This window comes from Dermacentor variabilis, chromosome 9 (assembly GCF_050947875.1).
Source record: "Dermacentor variabilis isolate Ectoservices chromosome 9, ASM5094787v1, whole genome shotgun sequence".
Classification (NCBI taxonomy): domain Eukaryota; kingdom Metazoa; phylum Arthropoda; class Arachnida; order Ixodida; family Ixodidae; genus Dermacentor; species Dermacentor variabilis.
This window is the reverse complement of record NC_134576.1, coordinates 14958128-14973114: the sequence shown is the minus strand read 5'-3', so window position 1 is coordinate 14973114 and position 14987 is coordinate 14958128. Positions and strand designations below refer to the sequence as shown.

Here is a 14987-nt window from a genome sequence, read left to right as displayed (position 1 = left end):
GCTGACTGAATTTCTGTGGAAAAGCCTACTCGAGCGAAGACAGACACAAGCTCGTTGACGATCGACACCGAGCTTAGTTCTTTGAGGGGCACCGTTTCTGGGAATTTCGTTGTGGGGCATAGTACAGTGAGAATATGCCCATAGCCAGACTGCGTTGCAGGAAGTGGTCCCACTGTGCCTATTATGAGCCTGCGAAACGGCTCCGTGATATTGGGAACAGGTTTCACTGGCGCTTTAGCATGATCTCCGGGCTAAATTGCCTAGGCGTTGACATGTGTCACAGCTTCTTACGAATGCTTCCAGTTCCCGAAAGCAGCCGGGTCAGTAAAATTCCTGCAGTAAGCAGTTCTTTGTTTTCCGAATGTCCAGGTGCCGTGCAAAAGCCCCCGTGAACCAGGTGCGGGAGCTGCTCACGATAAGGATGCGGCACCACGACTTGGTCGAATTGCACTCCCTTTCGTCTGGCATACTTTCTGTAGAGGACGCCTGCCCTCTTGAGGAACTTCATGTTCTGTTTGGCCACACCTTCTTTTGCGTCTGGCCTTAGGTTACGCAGGGTGGAATCTTATTCCTGTTCAGCAATCAATGTGGCAGGGCTTACATTCAATAAGTTCCCTCTCCATTCTGCCTCTCGAGAGATTTCAGGCTCCGGTGATCTCCTGACCCCTTAATTAGCTAGTGTATGTTCCGCAATATCCCCTATAGAGCTGTCCTGTTTACTGCTGGTTGACGAATCCTACGCCAAACCTGTTTTCTCTACTACTGGACATTCGTACACCGCCTTGGCCGCGAGCTCCCTTGCCTTGGAACGAGTTAGGGCTTTTATTATTCCCTCACTAAACCCAAGTCTCCTGCGTCGCAGCAAATCCTCGGATCTGTTAGAAAATAAATATGGATACTGCAGCAGCAGATGTGCCGAGACGGCGGCTTCAGTGTCCAGTATTCCAAAAGGGCCTTCAAAGCGAATCTTTGACAAAGGGAGACAAACACAGGTAAGCGATTAAGTTCGTCTGCAGTACGGGATGTAGTCTAAAGGCATTTTGGTACTGTTCTGAATGCCATTTGCTGCTTACACTGTTTGCCACTTCTTTACTGCGTTGCGCTAGCTAGGCAGCACGACTGTACGAGCGCATTGCATTGTATGTTAAAGAGCCCCTCAACAGGTCTGGCCATTTTGAGCTGACAATCGCAGAGCATACAATGCGCTCCAACGATCGTGTTTGCACAGAATTACAACGTTACGCGCCGCGGAAAGGCCTGAAATTTCAACCTGAATGCCGTTTTTCCTTTCCCTCGCGGCGACCGCGCTGCAAGCCGGATAGTGACGTACACGTGTCCTCAGTGCGACGTCGCTTGTGGCGACACGCGACTTCGACAGTTATTCAAGGCACGATCTGTTATCTGTGCGATGTGTTGCTTGTATTGACGAATTGACGTTTAGAGAAACAATAAAATGCACAAATGGAATATCTGCATGTTTGTTTTACTTGGCAGCAAAGCAAGAGAGGTGTACTTCCGCTTTGTCTGCTTGTTCTCATGATTGTGCAGTCACATGCGCATGTACCGATCGAAACTATGACATTTTCTACCGTATTCCAGCACAATACTCACCATTACAGCACAATGCTCTGCGACATGCTTGTTCTGCCTCAGTATTCGTGTAGCATTGAAATATACAGCGCAGTCGTGTGTCCTTGTGCACAGCGCACAAAATCGTGTGGTGCACGAAACCAGAGATTCAGAACAGCTCGCGCACGAAGCTGTCAGCGAAGATGCACAGTGCCCCCCCCCCCGCAAAAAAAAAGAAAGGAGAAAAGAAAATGAAGGCGGGGCCCGTGACGTATGCGTCATGTGATCCTCGAGGTCCGGTGTGGGAGAACGCAGGAAAGGAATTTCGCTTGCGTCGGCTGGACCGGGCGAGTTGAGAGAGCCTCTCGAAATTATGGGTTCGCGGCACTGAAATATTTCTGTCGCCGCTATTAATGAGCCGATCTGAAAATTTTTTACGGCAGAACGCTCACCAGAGGAGACGTAACAACTTCCAGTGAATGACCAAAATTTGCTGTGGGGCCTGGCGAGGGGCCCTTCAAAAAACAATCACTTATTGACATTGTGTTGCACTGAGCATGCATGCACACATCCGCTTCTTTTCCTCTGCAGTTTTTGACGATATAAATAGGAAATTGTGTGAAAAGTCGTGTAAAATGTTTCCCTACTACTGTATTTGTTTTAGTTATTTCAGCTACTTTTGTTTAATGTGACTACACAGTATACTATAGTGGCTGCCCTAGAAGTGTCCTTCCTTAAAGGGACCCTGAAACGCTTTTGACGATTTTCTACAAACGTACTGAGTCGTTAGAGTAGGTCCTTCTGATCATTAATTGGCGCATCTAAGTGCTCCGCGTAAAGCGTGTAATTTATTATAAGGTTTTCAAAGTGCACATCGCTGCCGATCGCAGCACACTGCTCGGCGGAATTTTAAGCCGCCCCTACCCATATGACCGAAATCACCCATAAGACGTCAGTGGGGCGAGCTATCCGATTGGCTGACAAGGGCGCGTGATCGATAATTTTTCCAATTTTATGATAAACAAATGATCTTCGTAATAGTTGGAATGTTAGTTAATTTGTTTTTATGAAAAGAAAGTAACATAAAGAGAATGCACAAGAATAATCTTTCAGTACACTTAAGCACTTCCGGCACACAGCGTGTGTCGTCTGCTTGTGTTACAACGTACTCCATTTTGAAGAGAGCTCCGCGGTCAGAGTCGGTCTCAGTCTTTTCGCGAGCACTATGATTCGACTTTGTTGCCTTATGGACTGCAAACGTAGCGGCTGGCAATATGCCAAGCTGCGACATCGTGTCCCTCTGTAAGGCATCATACGAGTGAATTGGCTGCTGCGCATCGGACTACCGCTATCCGATCGGCGCCAGGATTTGCGCGTTTGTGGCCGTCACTTTACACCGGAAGATTACTAACGCAATAGCGTTTCGCGAGTCCGGTATTAGGGAAAACGCAAGCGCAAGGGGACAGAGTCTGGCCGCTTGACTTTGCCGTAACGGGATGAGCCATGAGATGAGCAGAAGGGCAAATGCGAATGGTCTGCACGGTGCAGCCACCTGGTGGCACAGAGCTCAACCATACAGAGTAGCGGCAACGAAGTGTATTCTTCTTTGCTGCTGGTGTGTATTTTTCGCAGGAGTGTAATCATTAACACGTTGTTTTTATAAATGTTTAAAATGTTTTACACTTGGTTAGAGCAATATTAGCGCTTTGTTTGGCTGGTTAAGCTCTGCACCAACAAGTGTATGGACCGTGCAGACCGATCAGGCCGCTCACGTACGTCTACGCTAAAGTTCCTTCATCAGCTTGAGTTTATGCCCAGTGGCGTAGCTAGGTCGTCTGGCACCCGGGGCTCTTAGCTCTTCTGTCACACCCCCCCCCCCCCGGGTGTAGTCGAGGAAGGCGGGGATATCGACAATTTTCGGGTGTCTTCAGACGTATATGACACCCCCCCCCCCTCTACTGGCCCCATGCACCCGGGGCCCACGGCCCCCCGGCCCCCCCTGTTGCTACGCCAGTGTTTATGCCTACAGTCATTTGCCGAAATGACCAGCTTGCCTGTGGTTACCGGAATACAAGACACGTTCGGCGCTACGACAGAATGCTCGCAACGCACGCTGCTTCGATAGCTCTCGCTTGGGGTCGACGGCCAAGCGGCTAGCGGAGCGGTCTCGCGCGGGCGGGGGCGGGCTCCAAAACAACCGGAAGTGGACGATGTGAAGTCGCATCGTGACGCTGAACCAGTGAAGGCGGAGCTTAGCCCCGCTCGCTCGGCGAACGAGTTGAGGAGGAAAAGCATGGCTAGGGAGGAGGGTAACTTCTAATCGCTTGTAGCTCCATTAATACGTAACGCTTCACTTAAATTGTGGTGCGAATGTTCTACTTAAGCTGTACCCTACGCGTCTACAAAATTTGTCCGAACCGTTTCAGGGGCCCTTTAATAACAACTGGTAGGGGGACCCTTTAACAATGTCCCCATTTTCGCACGCAGCAGCGGCAACGGGCGCACGCTTCAACGTTGCCTAATTTTTGCCCAACTACTTTGCAGGTTGGTGGCTTTTCGGCCGTTCTGTACCACAAGTTATTTCTTTTGCTACCGTTGCTGCTGCCGCTGCCGTTTTCTCTGCGATGTCTAAGGAAAGCTAGATAGAGTGCCTAAAGTGTCATGGCCAAGTGTCTGAGGGTGATTTGTTCATAATGTGTGCTTCGTGTGATTACCCTTGCCACCTTGGAGATTGCTCTGGCCTTAGCGTCTCTAAATTCAGCAAACAAAAGGACTCTTTGAAAGCTACTTGGAACTGTGCGACCTGTGTAATGGCTAGTAGTAGAACCGCATGTGTCCCCGGTGAATCAAACGCCTCCAACATTGAGCGCACACTAACTGAGCTTAACGATAAGTTTTCCGTGCTCCTTCCGCTTGTCGCAAAAGTAGACACCCTTCCTGAACTGGTCACGAAAGTGACCGGCATTGAATCGTCACTCGCTCTTATCTCTGAAAAGTACGACCAAATAATGGACAAACTTAACAAACAAGAGGAGGTTACTTCCCTGAAGAAGAGGGTAGAACGCATTGAATCGGGTACTTCGCCAGTAGTTGAGCAAATGAACCATCAACTGAATAACTTGGAGCAGTACAGCCGACGCCTGAACCTTGAAATCCACGGTATTGTAAAAACTGAGAATGAAAACATGATCGAAAAGATTAACGACCTGGCCCGAACACTGGAACTGCCCGAGATAACGAGCTCCGACGTTGGCGCCCTTCACAGACTGCCAGCACGGCCCGGCAAAGAATCTGTTTTAATTGTTCGGTTTCGTTCAACCACCCTTAAGGAAGCGTGGTTACAGAGGCGCTCTGTCCTTTGAAAACATGACTGCTTTCAACAAACATCTGCTGTGGCTTGCGCGAAAGAAGGCGGAAGAAAAATGCTACCATTTTGTGTGGCAAAAGAATGGGCATGTTTATTTATTTATTTAAAATACCTTACAGGCCCATTTAAGGGCATTGGGTAAGGGGGGACACAAAGTAAGTGTTTCAACAGGAGTAAATAATATAAACATCAATACAGGCTTTCACAAGATAAGTAAAGATGTGCTTGTCCGTAAGGACGAGGGCGATGGCGTCATTTGTATCCGTAACGAACATGACCTCGAAAAAATGGTATGGGCGGTTAAGCCTCCGTTCTTAAACGCGATAGTGATTTCCAATGCCCGTTGCAAAGGATTCCTGCCGTTATCATGATATTGCATCTTTCTGCAATGTTGTATCTGTGCAACAATCAAGTTTTCTTATCATTTAAATGCGCAGAGCTTAAGGAATAAAGAGGAAGAACTGCATTCTTTTTTGTCTTCTGTGCACCGCAATTTCGATGTGCTGGCGTTTAGTGAAACGTGGTTTACTTGTGAGTGGGTTGTCGTACAGCTTGATGGCTACAATTGCGAGGCACTGTGTAGAAAAAACAGGAGGGGTGGTGGCGTGGCCCTTTATATCAAAAATGAATTTTCATATAATGTTATACCCGAATACTCTGTTAATCCAGATTTTGAGTCCCTTTTCATCACAGCTAACGTATTGGAGTTATCTACCGCCCGCCCTCTGGATCCTTAGAAGAATTTTACCGCTTTTTTGAACTAATGTTGGAGTAGTTTTCATCTTTCACATCGGCTGTAATTATTTTAGGGGATTTCAATATAAACATTTTAAACCAAACGGATTTAGTTACAGAATTTGTCGATATTATATCGTTAAATGGTTTTTCGAATGTTATTGATGTTCCCACACGCATAATGGCCACTTCTGAGACTGATTAACTTATGTCTCACGTATCTTGATAAAAGCGATATTAATGGTGGTGTACTTACTACTGCTATCAGTGACCATATGTCTCTTTATTGCTTTGCTCCGAAACGCTCGGTGCATAGGGTGACACCCATAGCTACACGCATTACTGTTAGGCCTATAAGATCGAGCTGTATTGATAATTTTCGACAACTTGTATCGTTGATAGACAGGGATAGATTAATGCAAGAGACTAATCCTAACGACCTCCATGATGGATTTCTTGATAAGATTATTGGGGCATATGATTGTGCGTTTCCGATCAAGATAATCAACAAATGTGAGAAAGCAAGAAAACCTTGGATAACCCAAGAGCTATTGCATCAAATAAAAGAAAAAAACAAACTCTTCCTAAATTTATAAAACACGGAGACTTGGCAATGCTTGCAGAATTTAAAAAGATCAGAAATCAGGGTGTCTACCAAGTTGACATTTCCAAATTGCCTGAGTTTTCCAGGTTTTCCCTGAGCACCATTGCAAAATTCCCTGAATGAGCCAGAACTTCGTTTTATGTCAAGATAGGCTGACACCATGTTGCTCGATGCTGTCACTCTCTAGTAAGCATGTTCAAAAAAAAAACAAAAAAAAAACGACAATCCAGTTTGGATAGTAAGGAGCAATATCTATTTTATTTAAAAAGAAAACAGAGGGAACAGCGAAAGAAATGGTAAAGCCCATTCCAAATTGAGTCGAACATTTTCAAATACGAATGAAAAGGAGATGCATACATAAGTAAATATTCTTGAATATGAGCTATGTATATCATCCAATAGCAAGCTCATCGGTATGAGGCCTGAACTTTGTCACAACTAAGATTCTCTCTCAGCAGCTGGAAAGTCAATCTCAACTGTCCTGACATACTCTCAGCCCATATACAACATCCCAGTGTTGGGTTTCACTGCTTTAAAGAGCTTTAATGAGGGGCACTTGGATCTCGGCGTCAGCCAACACTTTTGAGCTCAAGCTCCTTCAGAGAGGCGGCGGCACCCTTCCTTTCCCGTTAATTCCTCAGTGCCCTTTCTGTTCTCATCTTCCTTCTGCCACGCGTTCACCCCATGGATCCTTTGAAGCATCCTCTTGGTCAGTTGCACAGTCAACGTCCGAAATTTCGGACTCCCTGGAGGCTGCAAGAACATTCGAAAAATCGGGCAGTCCGAAAAAAATGAATGCATGTCTTTAACTGCCATTAAGGGCTAAAATTGCCACAGGCAAGTCCGAAAAATCTCTTAAGGCCTGCAGTACACTTATTAGGCATATCGGTGCTCGTACTGTGACAGGAGACGGGGGTGCACGCGTGTATAATTAATGCATACAGTCCTCTGACAATTGCCCCTTCCCACGCTTGTTATCTAACTTTCGAAGACTGGCATTGCGCAATGCCCTGTGCTCTGCGAGCTTCGAAGCCAATTGCGAGGATTACAAAGGCGGAGCCAGTGCCACTGCTGACAGCGGCGAATTCTTTCAATGGAAAACACCGCACCGCACGGCAAGCTTAATAGCTTAATAACGAAGAACCAGCTAGGCCTAACGTTGCCGCGGTGGTGGCTACGGCTGCCAGCGGATCTGCGTGCGAGAGTGCCAGTTCGAGGCGACGAGATAATCAAAATGGCGGCGGTGGTGGCTTTGATTAATGCCATTTCAGATCGGCAGTCAGGGCAATATACATTGACTACATGGAGTATGTCGTGGTGCCACAAAGCCGTGCGAATTATCGGGCATGTTCGAAAAATCGGTCGTTAACTACTCTGGTAATACCCCGTGCCGATGACACCGCGCCAATGACGATTCGTTGCAATTCCTCTGTTACTGGAGCCAGCATTAACACGACTTTCGGTCCCTTTCAATCAAGTTGCAGCTAATTTTCCCTCATAAAAGCATAAATTCCCCGAGTTTTCCCTGATATTTCCAGACTATTCGAATTCCCTGAGAATTCCCGGTTGGTAGACACCCTGAGAAGTAAGCTGACCTCAGATATTAAGAAGTCCCGAATTTCTTACAATGCTAGTAAATTTGCCGCAATATATTATGAACCTCAGAAAACCTGGCGCACTATCAAAGACATACCACGGAAAATGCGAACTGACGTCCCTCAAGAAATGAAAATAGGTGGGCAGAGATTAACTGGTAATTAAAGCTCTGAATAATGAGTTTAACCATCACTTTTTGACTTTTGGAGCGTCGGAAGGGACCACCTGTGAGGATTTTCAAACATATATAGAACACAATTTGCCACAAACTTTATTTCTTTACCCGGTTACCGAAGTTGAAATTGCTGCTATAATTAAGTCTTAAAAGTAATGTTTCGTGTGGTTTCGATGGCATTAAAGCAGCCCCAATTAAAGCGGTCTCAGATTTGCTATCAGACGTAGTTTGCCACTTAATGAATACTATTTTGTTGACAGGAATACTTCCGGATAAAATGAAAGTTGCTAGGGTTTCAGTTCTGCATAAAGGTGGTCCTCTTGACTGTATTTCTAACAACAGACCAATATCAATACTTCCGCTATTTTCCAAACTAGCAGAGAAAGTTATAAATTCTAGAATTTCTCAGCATTTATGTAAGCCCAACCTAATATCCGAATATCAGTACGGATTTCAACAAGGTAAATCGACTGAGTCAGCATTACTAAACATCAGAGAAAAAATTGTAGCTAATATAGAAAAACAACTGTATACAATAGGCATTTTCCTAGATTTTAACAAAGCCTTCGATTCTATTAAACATCCTATACTGTTTGCAAAGTTACCTTATTATGGAATAAAAGGACTTCCACTTAAGTTACAGCGTAGTTACCTGACTAACCGTACTCAGTTCGTTGTAATTAAGAATGTACAGTCGGATACGGAATTCATAAGTTATGGAGTTCCGCAAGGATCTATATTAGGACCAACAATATTCTTGCTCTATATAAACGATATTGTCAACATCCCCCTGACCACAGACATTGTCCTTTATGCAGATGATACAAATGTTTTTTTCACACCTAAAAACCTTTCGTCTCTCACTCGTACCGTTAATTTATGGCTTCAAAATTTGTCCTGCTGGTTAGATGCAAATAAACTCTTATTGAATGTTAGGAAAACCAAATACATTGTCTTCTCTTCTGTTAATAAACCAGTTCACCTTGATAGCTCTATAACGTTTAAATTCATGTCCATTAGAGTAGGCTTCAGAATACAAGTTTTTAGGGGTAATATTTTATGAAAATCTTCGATGGACAAGTCACTCAAATTTTATAAAAGGTATGATTGCTAAATTAATTGGAATGCTAAATAGATTTCGGACGTTGTTGCCCAACAAGATTAAAACGGCAACTTTATTTTAGTACTGTACATTCCCGTATACAATATAGTCTACTAGTTCGGGGGGTTACATCAAAGTCTATTTTGGAACGACTATACATAATGCATAAGAAAAGTATACAATTCATTCAAAACCCATCTAGTCGTGATCATACATCCCCATACTTTTCCGAGAACCGGATACTTCACATAGAAATGTTATATAAACAGAGTTTGTTGGAATTGATATTTCTCGAAATAAAAGCAAATCGTGAGCTGTTTTTTCATATATATACAAATACGGAGATACCATATTATATCAGAAATAAAAACTTCGTAAAGATTAAAATGAGAACTAGATACGGTGTTGAATTATTAAAATGGCAAATTCCGAACCTTCTGAATTGTTATCCATCGTTTTTAGATACAATGGAGAGTTCTTCCTCCTTGCTTGTCTTCAGAAAAACTAACTAAAATGTATTTCCTCCAACAGTTGTAATTTTGTTGTACATTTCTGTTGTTCTCTTGAAATCCAATTGTAGTCCATTGGCCTTAATAGTTATGTGTCTTGTTGATGATGAATGTGTTGATGACTAATTCTGTTATTCTTCTTTATCTTGCTTTATCGTGTTTGATACTCTGTACATGCATTTTTATTGTACGTGTTTGACATTTTGCAGTGTTGCAGTGAAGCATGTTGCGCTCATGTGTGCTGCGCTTGCTGTCTGGCGTCAAAGGCCTGGTCAGGTGGCTTTTAGTGTCGCCTTTTGCCTTGGCACCAAGACAAACCGCTCTTGAGCGTTGTTTTGTCAATAAACAAACAAAGAAATTTCTTGGGTGCCAATACTGTTTACTTTGCAATTGTATAACTTATGTTAAATAAAATTCCACACTTTATTAGACGGGCACCTGGCCAGTCAACAGCACAAAGCTACAGCCAACGTGTGCACATTCTGTATGTGCAATCTTTAGATTCAAATATAGAACGGCACAACCTTGCTCATATGTCCTGTATAATTTGGCATTTATGTCCTCAACAGATGCATCAAAGATGTGCCACACGCAGTGTGAAACCAACTAGCCAAAACCACCACCCTTCTAAATTACAGTAGAGTTTCGTTAATCTCACTACGGTTTATTTGATCCTGGCTGAAAGTCCCAGCCGGCAACAATGCATTTCTGCAAGCCCACACTTTCATTATTTCGATCCTAAAATTGGCCTTCGTCGGGTCATTCGAACTTGACCAGTCGGCACACACATTGCCAAGCCCTTCGTGATAGCGACCCCTTTACTGGCAGTGTCTGTCAAGGCCTGCGATGGGCTCAAGGGAACAGTGAAGGTATTGAACCAGCTACCAGCGAAAATGCTTGCTTCCGGCCTGTGCTGGGAAGGCTCTGGAGCATGGACAGTAGCTCACAATGTCCCCACTCCGGTAACAACAAAAAAAAATTTCTTAAAGTAAGTAAATCACAGTCAGAGCATTTGTTTGCTTTGCCGCATAGGATGGCTGCATTGCAGCAAAGATGAATTTAGAACACCGGCAGCCACCATGCAACACATATTAGACCCTAGCGCATACTTCTTGCTAAAAAATTGTCTGGCGTTAATTTCTACTTTGTTTAGGAGCTTTAATGCTATCTCTACGTTAGCTTTTTTTTTTTTGTAAACAGAGGAAGTGCGCTCACATTTGATTCAGGGAATTGGAATTAGATGAACACTGCCAAATGAACAAGCTCTGTGTTCTGTTTTTTTCTGCATCTTGTTCATTCAACCCGCCAGGATAATTTGATCAATTTCGTCAGTCCCATCAGGGTTGAATTATGAAAGTCGACTGTACCACTGTGGAACGAGACAAAAACAGATGCAACACTATTATATTTATTTGCATTAAACACACCACCATAAAGGCTCTGTGCGATATGAACAATGGAGAATGGAAACTAGAACATGTGTGCTATGGAAATGCAAACAGGCATACCTGCACACTGGCAGGTATGAAAATATAGTGCCTTTGTAGCAGCACATTTGTTTCAAAAACTGAGAGTAAGCTAGTGATGTACGTACGCGTTGTTCAAGCATGGCCGACCTGCCTACTTCACGTAAATTGGACTCTCTCAATTCTAGTAATACTTGCGTTTCACTTGGTAATCACTGAGAAATACTGCTTCTTGGCAGAATGGAACAACACCTGCACGCTTGGCAGTCGAGAATTTCTTTTTTCGCTTGAGAAAGGAGCGGCTGAACACGTCCTGTGTGCACCCACTCTTGCCGCCTCCATGTAGTACACAACTGCACATACCTGAATGCGCAAACCAGGTCAAGCAATTCACTGTGACCCACCTTGTTTAGCAGCACTCTGCGAGACATTCCTAACATAACTGCGAATGCACTCCTGGCTTTTTGCTGCATGCTTTCAGTGTGTAAACTTTGTTTTCCTCATCGCAATTGCCAATCGCCAAGCACAAACATGAAACCATGGTTTTCAAGTAGTGCTGTCACATTATCTTGAAATGAACTGTCAATGTAGTCGACCAAAAAACATCTTGCGTGCACCCTCTGTCATCCTGTTAAATGAGTCGGTTTGCCATTGCAAGTTCCACGAATTTCTGCACCTCTGGTTTTGTACTGCTCAGGTCTACAGCACCGTCGGGCGGCCCAGTTAAACGGACATCCTGAAGTGCTTGGTGATCAGGTGAGTGCTCAGTTTCTCCTTGGTGCGGAACGCCTGCGAACACAAGTGGCAAGTGTAGGCTGCGCTGTGGTCGGCGGCGACACTCCCACCGGCCTTCTGGTGCCACCCGCACACCTTGCAGCTTGGCAAGTTGCACTGGCACGGTGCTCGACTTCCGGATGCAGCCCTGGCTTTTCTCGTGTGCGATCCCTTGTGCCTGGCAAGGCTGACCTGGTTGCTGAAGACAGCCCCGCACTTGTTACACCTGCACACCAGACAACGCGAACACAGTTGCATTGTAGTGGCGGTGAAAAAAAAGAAACTAAAATGTGACTTAAGAATTCAACTCTACAATGGGAGAGAACTTGGTCCAAGGAAGACAAGCTACACTCAAATCCCAACACCAGAGGCGAGCACAGTTGTTTAATGTAAAACTCTGGGCTCAAGTCCGGCTGCTCTTTATACAAGTCTCACCAAACGTTTCAGAGTAATCAATAATGCTGACATATATTCAAGAATGTACGCTACTCAAATTGCACTCACAATGTGATAAAAGAATACTTTCTCACTACAAAATCAGAGACGGCATGAATAAAATTTCAGATACAGAATGCACCATCTTGTGCAGAGTGATAACCTCATAGTGCTGGGGCGTGCGCGGCTTCCAGAAGGTACTTCACCATTCGCATCGCACATACATGCCATCAGATTACACAAGGTTCGGCGGCAACAGACAGCAGCTAGAACCATTGATAACCACTGGAGAAACTTCGGATACATAGACACGTCCTGCGCCGAGCGATAACATTTCTTAGACAGTGAAACACGGTCACCGGATAGAGATAAACAAGTACACGTGTCAATACACAGCAATGTCCCGATTATTCAAAATCTCTAAATTCGAATTGATCGGCTAATCCTAACAGTTTTCCTAATCCTAACAGTTTTGCCTGTGCACTCTGCCCTCGTTAACTTGAACTGATATCTTGAAAGATTGGTTAAGTAGAAATCTTTTCTCGCTGCGGTTTCACCACATATCTCAAAAAGTTCTTGTGCCGGACCCTGGATATCAAAAGGTGAACTGCGAAAATAAGACCAAAGCGTCACTAGCCAAACTACTTTGCACACACCTACAATAGCGCTCAACAGTGGAAACAGAAACTTCTGAATAATGCTGTCAACGCCTGCACTTTGTGGCCATGCAAGGTCTAGCAGGAGGCTCCGACATCACTCCCAGGAAAAGGCAGGCTTCAGCTGGTGCCCAGCAACTGCTCCCCCTTCTCTGGCTGCCCTTTTTTTCACTCACAAGCCCAGCGTGCCTCCACCCTTGGCACTGTGCCAAAACCACAATTGATTGAGGCATGCCCTGGTGGGGGACTCCAGATTAATTCTGACCACCTGGAGTTCTTCAATGTGCCCCCAATGCACGGGGCCATGGGTGTTTTTGCATTTCACCCCCATCGCAATACGGCAGCCGTGGCCGAGATTTGATCCCGCGACCTCGTACGCAGCAGTGCAACACCATAACCGCTAAGCCATCGCGGCAGGTCCGAGAGAATCTCAGAGAGTGCAATGGCACCCAACCACGGTGTCAAAAACCAGCCCACAAAAGGCTCCCTCCGAGAAACAGACACCAATCTCAGCGGATATGCTCTAGCTAGTGGCAGGCGCCGAAAGCAACTGCAAGAGCTGGGAATAAGTCATGACCACCACATTGTTGAAAAGAAGGCAGCCATGGCGTATCTTTTTACTGCTTCTCACACGTTGCCAGCAAAAGTACAGCCTTTGAAATTTAAGCATAAGTACGAGTAGGTCCATAACTGCGAGTCGGCGCTCGTCCTTGTGTTGCTCCTATTCTTCCTCCCTGTTTGTTTGTGCACAAAAAGTTTTAAGATGACTTTGAAATTTGTTACTCAAAGGGATCTGTCATATAGGCAGTGCGATTTTAACACCACCTATCTGCCCCACAAACAAGAGGAGGAAATGGTGGACAACTTCCACCAAACTTGGCAGCGCATCTGTGATTGCCGAGGACTCTTTGTACTTCCTGCCCCTTTACATGGTTGCCTCTGCAGGTTGCCTAGGCAAGAGGGTAGCGTCACAACCGGCAACACCGAGTTCTACTGCAATATCTATTGTCACCTTGAATCCAATAACTTTTTCTCTCTAATCAGCATGGTTTCGGGAAAGGCTACTCACATGACAGACACGCAGTTATAGGAATTCACAACTGACCTTCACTTTAACATGAATGCTAATGACCAAACTGACAGCCTCCTCTAAAGCTTTCGATACTGTACCTTATTGCCATTTTATTTCCAAGTCGTCTGCCCTTTCTTTAGATTCATTAACACTATCTTGGCTTTTTAGCTTCCAGTTTCTGCATTGTCAAGGTGGAGAACAACTTTCTCCCTAACCTTTGCGACATCACATCCCGTGTCACCCACGGCAGTGTCCTCGGTTCATCACTCTTCACATACATCAACGACTTACCCTCTAACATATCAACCTCAATTAGGTTGTCCACTGATGACTGCATCATCTACTGCACTATTAAATGCTTTGACAACCGTTCTACTCAGCAAAATTACCTTGACCCAAGCTATATCTGGTGCAAAACTGGTCTGTTAACACCTCTAAATGCAAGTTAATTCATCTTAGCCATAAATGCACACACTGTGTGTTTCAGCACTAATACCATGATTTGCAATACCCCATCATACAGACATCTTGGCATCCACCTCCAGCGTGACGTGGCTGAGGTCACCACATGTGCACCTTCTTTCTGTAGTGCTGGAGGTCACATAATCACAAGTGCTATAGCTGTGTTAAAGAAGTGCCTGCTCCTTTCGGCCCGTCATTGCACCAGCAGCGTGGCAGCAAGTGTTCGCAGTCGTCAAGCCAGATCTGTTTATGTTTACCCGTGGAAGTGTTACACCATGCTCATTATTTACCGCGTTTATTCGAATATAGGTTGACATTTTTTTTTTCTGAAATGTTTCCCATAATTAGCTATTGACCTATATCCATGACCAAAGAATCCCGACCTGTATTTCGTGATAAAAGCTAGCAGAAGTACTGAGCTAATGGAGCTCCACTGTGTAACAGGGTCGCTGCCAGAGCCACGAG

At 44.8% G+C, this 14987-nt stretch overlaps 1 protein-coding gene across 2 annotated transcripts in view; it reads right to left on the bottom strand.

The window, feature by feature from the left end:
• Window positions 1-11047: 11047 nt before the first annotated feature.
• LOC142558622 (uncharacterized) overlaps window positions 11048-14987 on the bottom strand; it is a 55686-nt gene continuing 51746 nt past the window's right edge. The window contains exons 5-6 of one of the 2 annotated variants that reach the window (XM_075670798.1): window positions 11994-12123; window positions 11048-11912 (exon numbers count right to left, since the gene is read on the bottom strand). In XM_075670798.1, coding sequence (XP_075526913.1) covers window positions 11847-11912; window positions 11994-12123 — 196 coding nt within the window. In that variant the 3' untranslated portion in view covers window positions 11048-11846. Of the gene's footprint in view, window positions 12124-14987 lie in introns of both variants that reach the window. The other variant, XM_075670797.1, reaches the window with a different exon arrangement.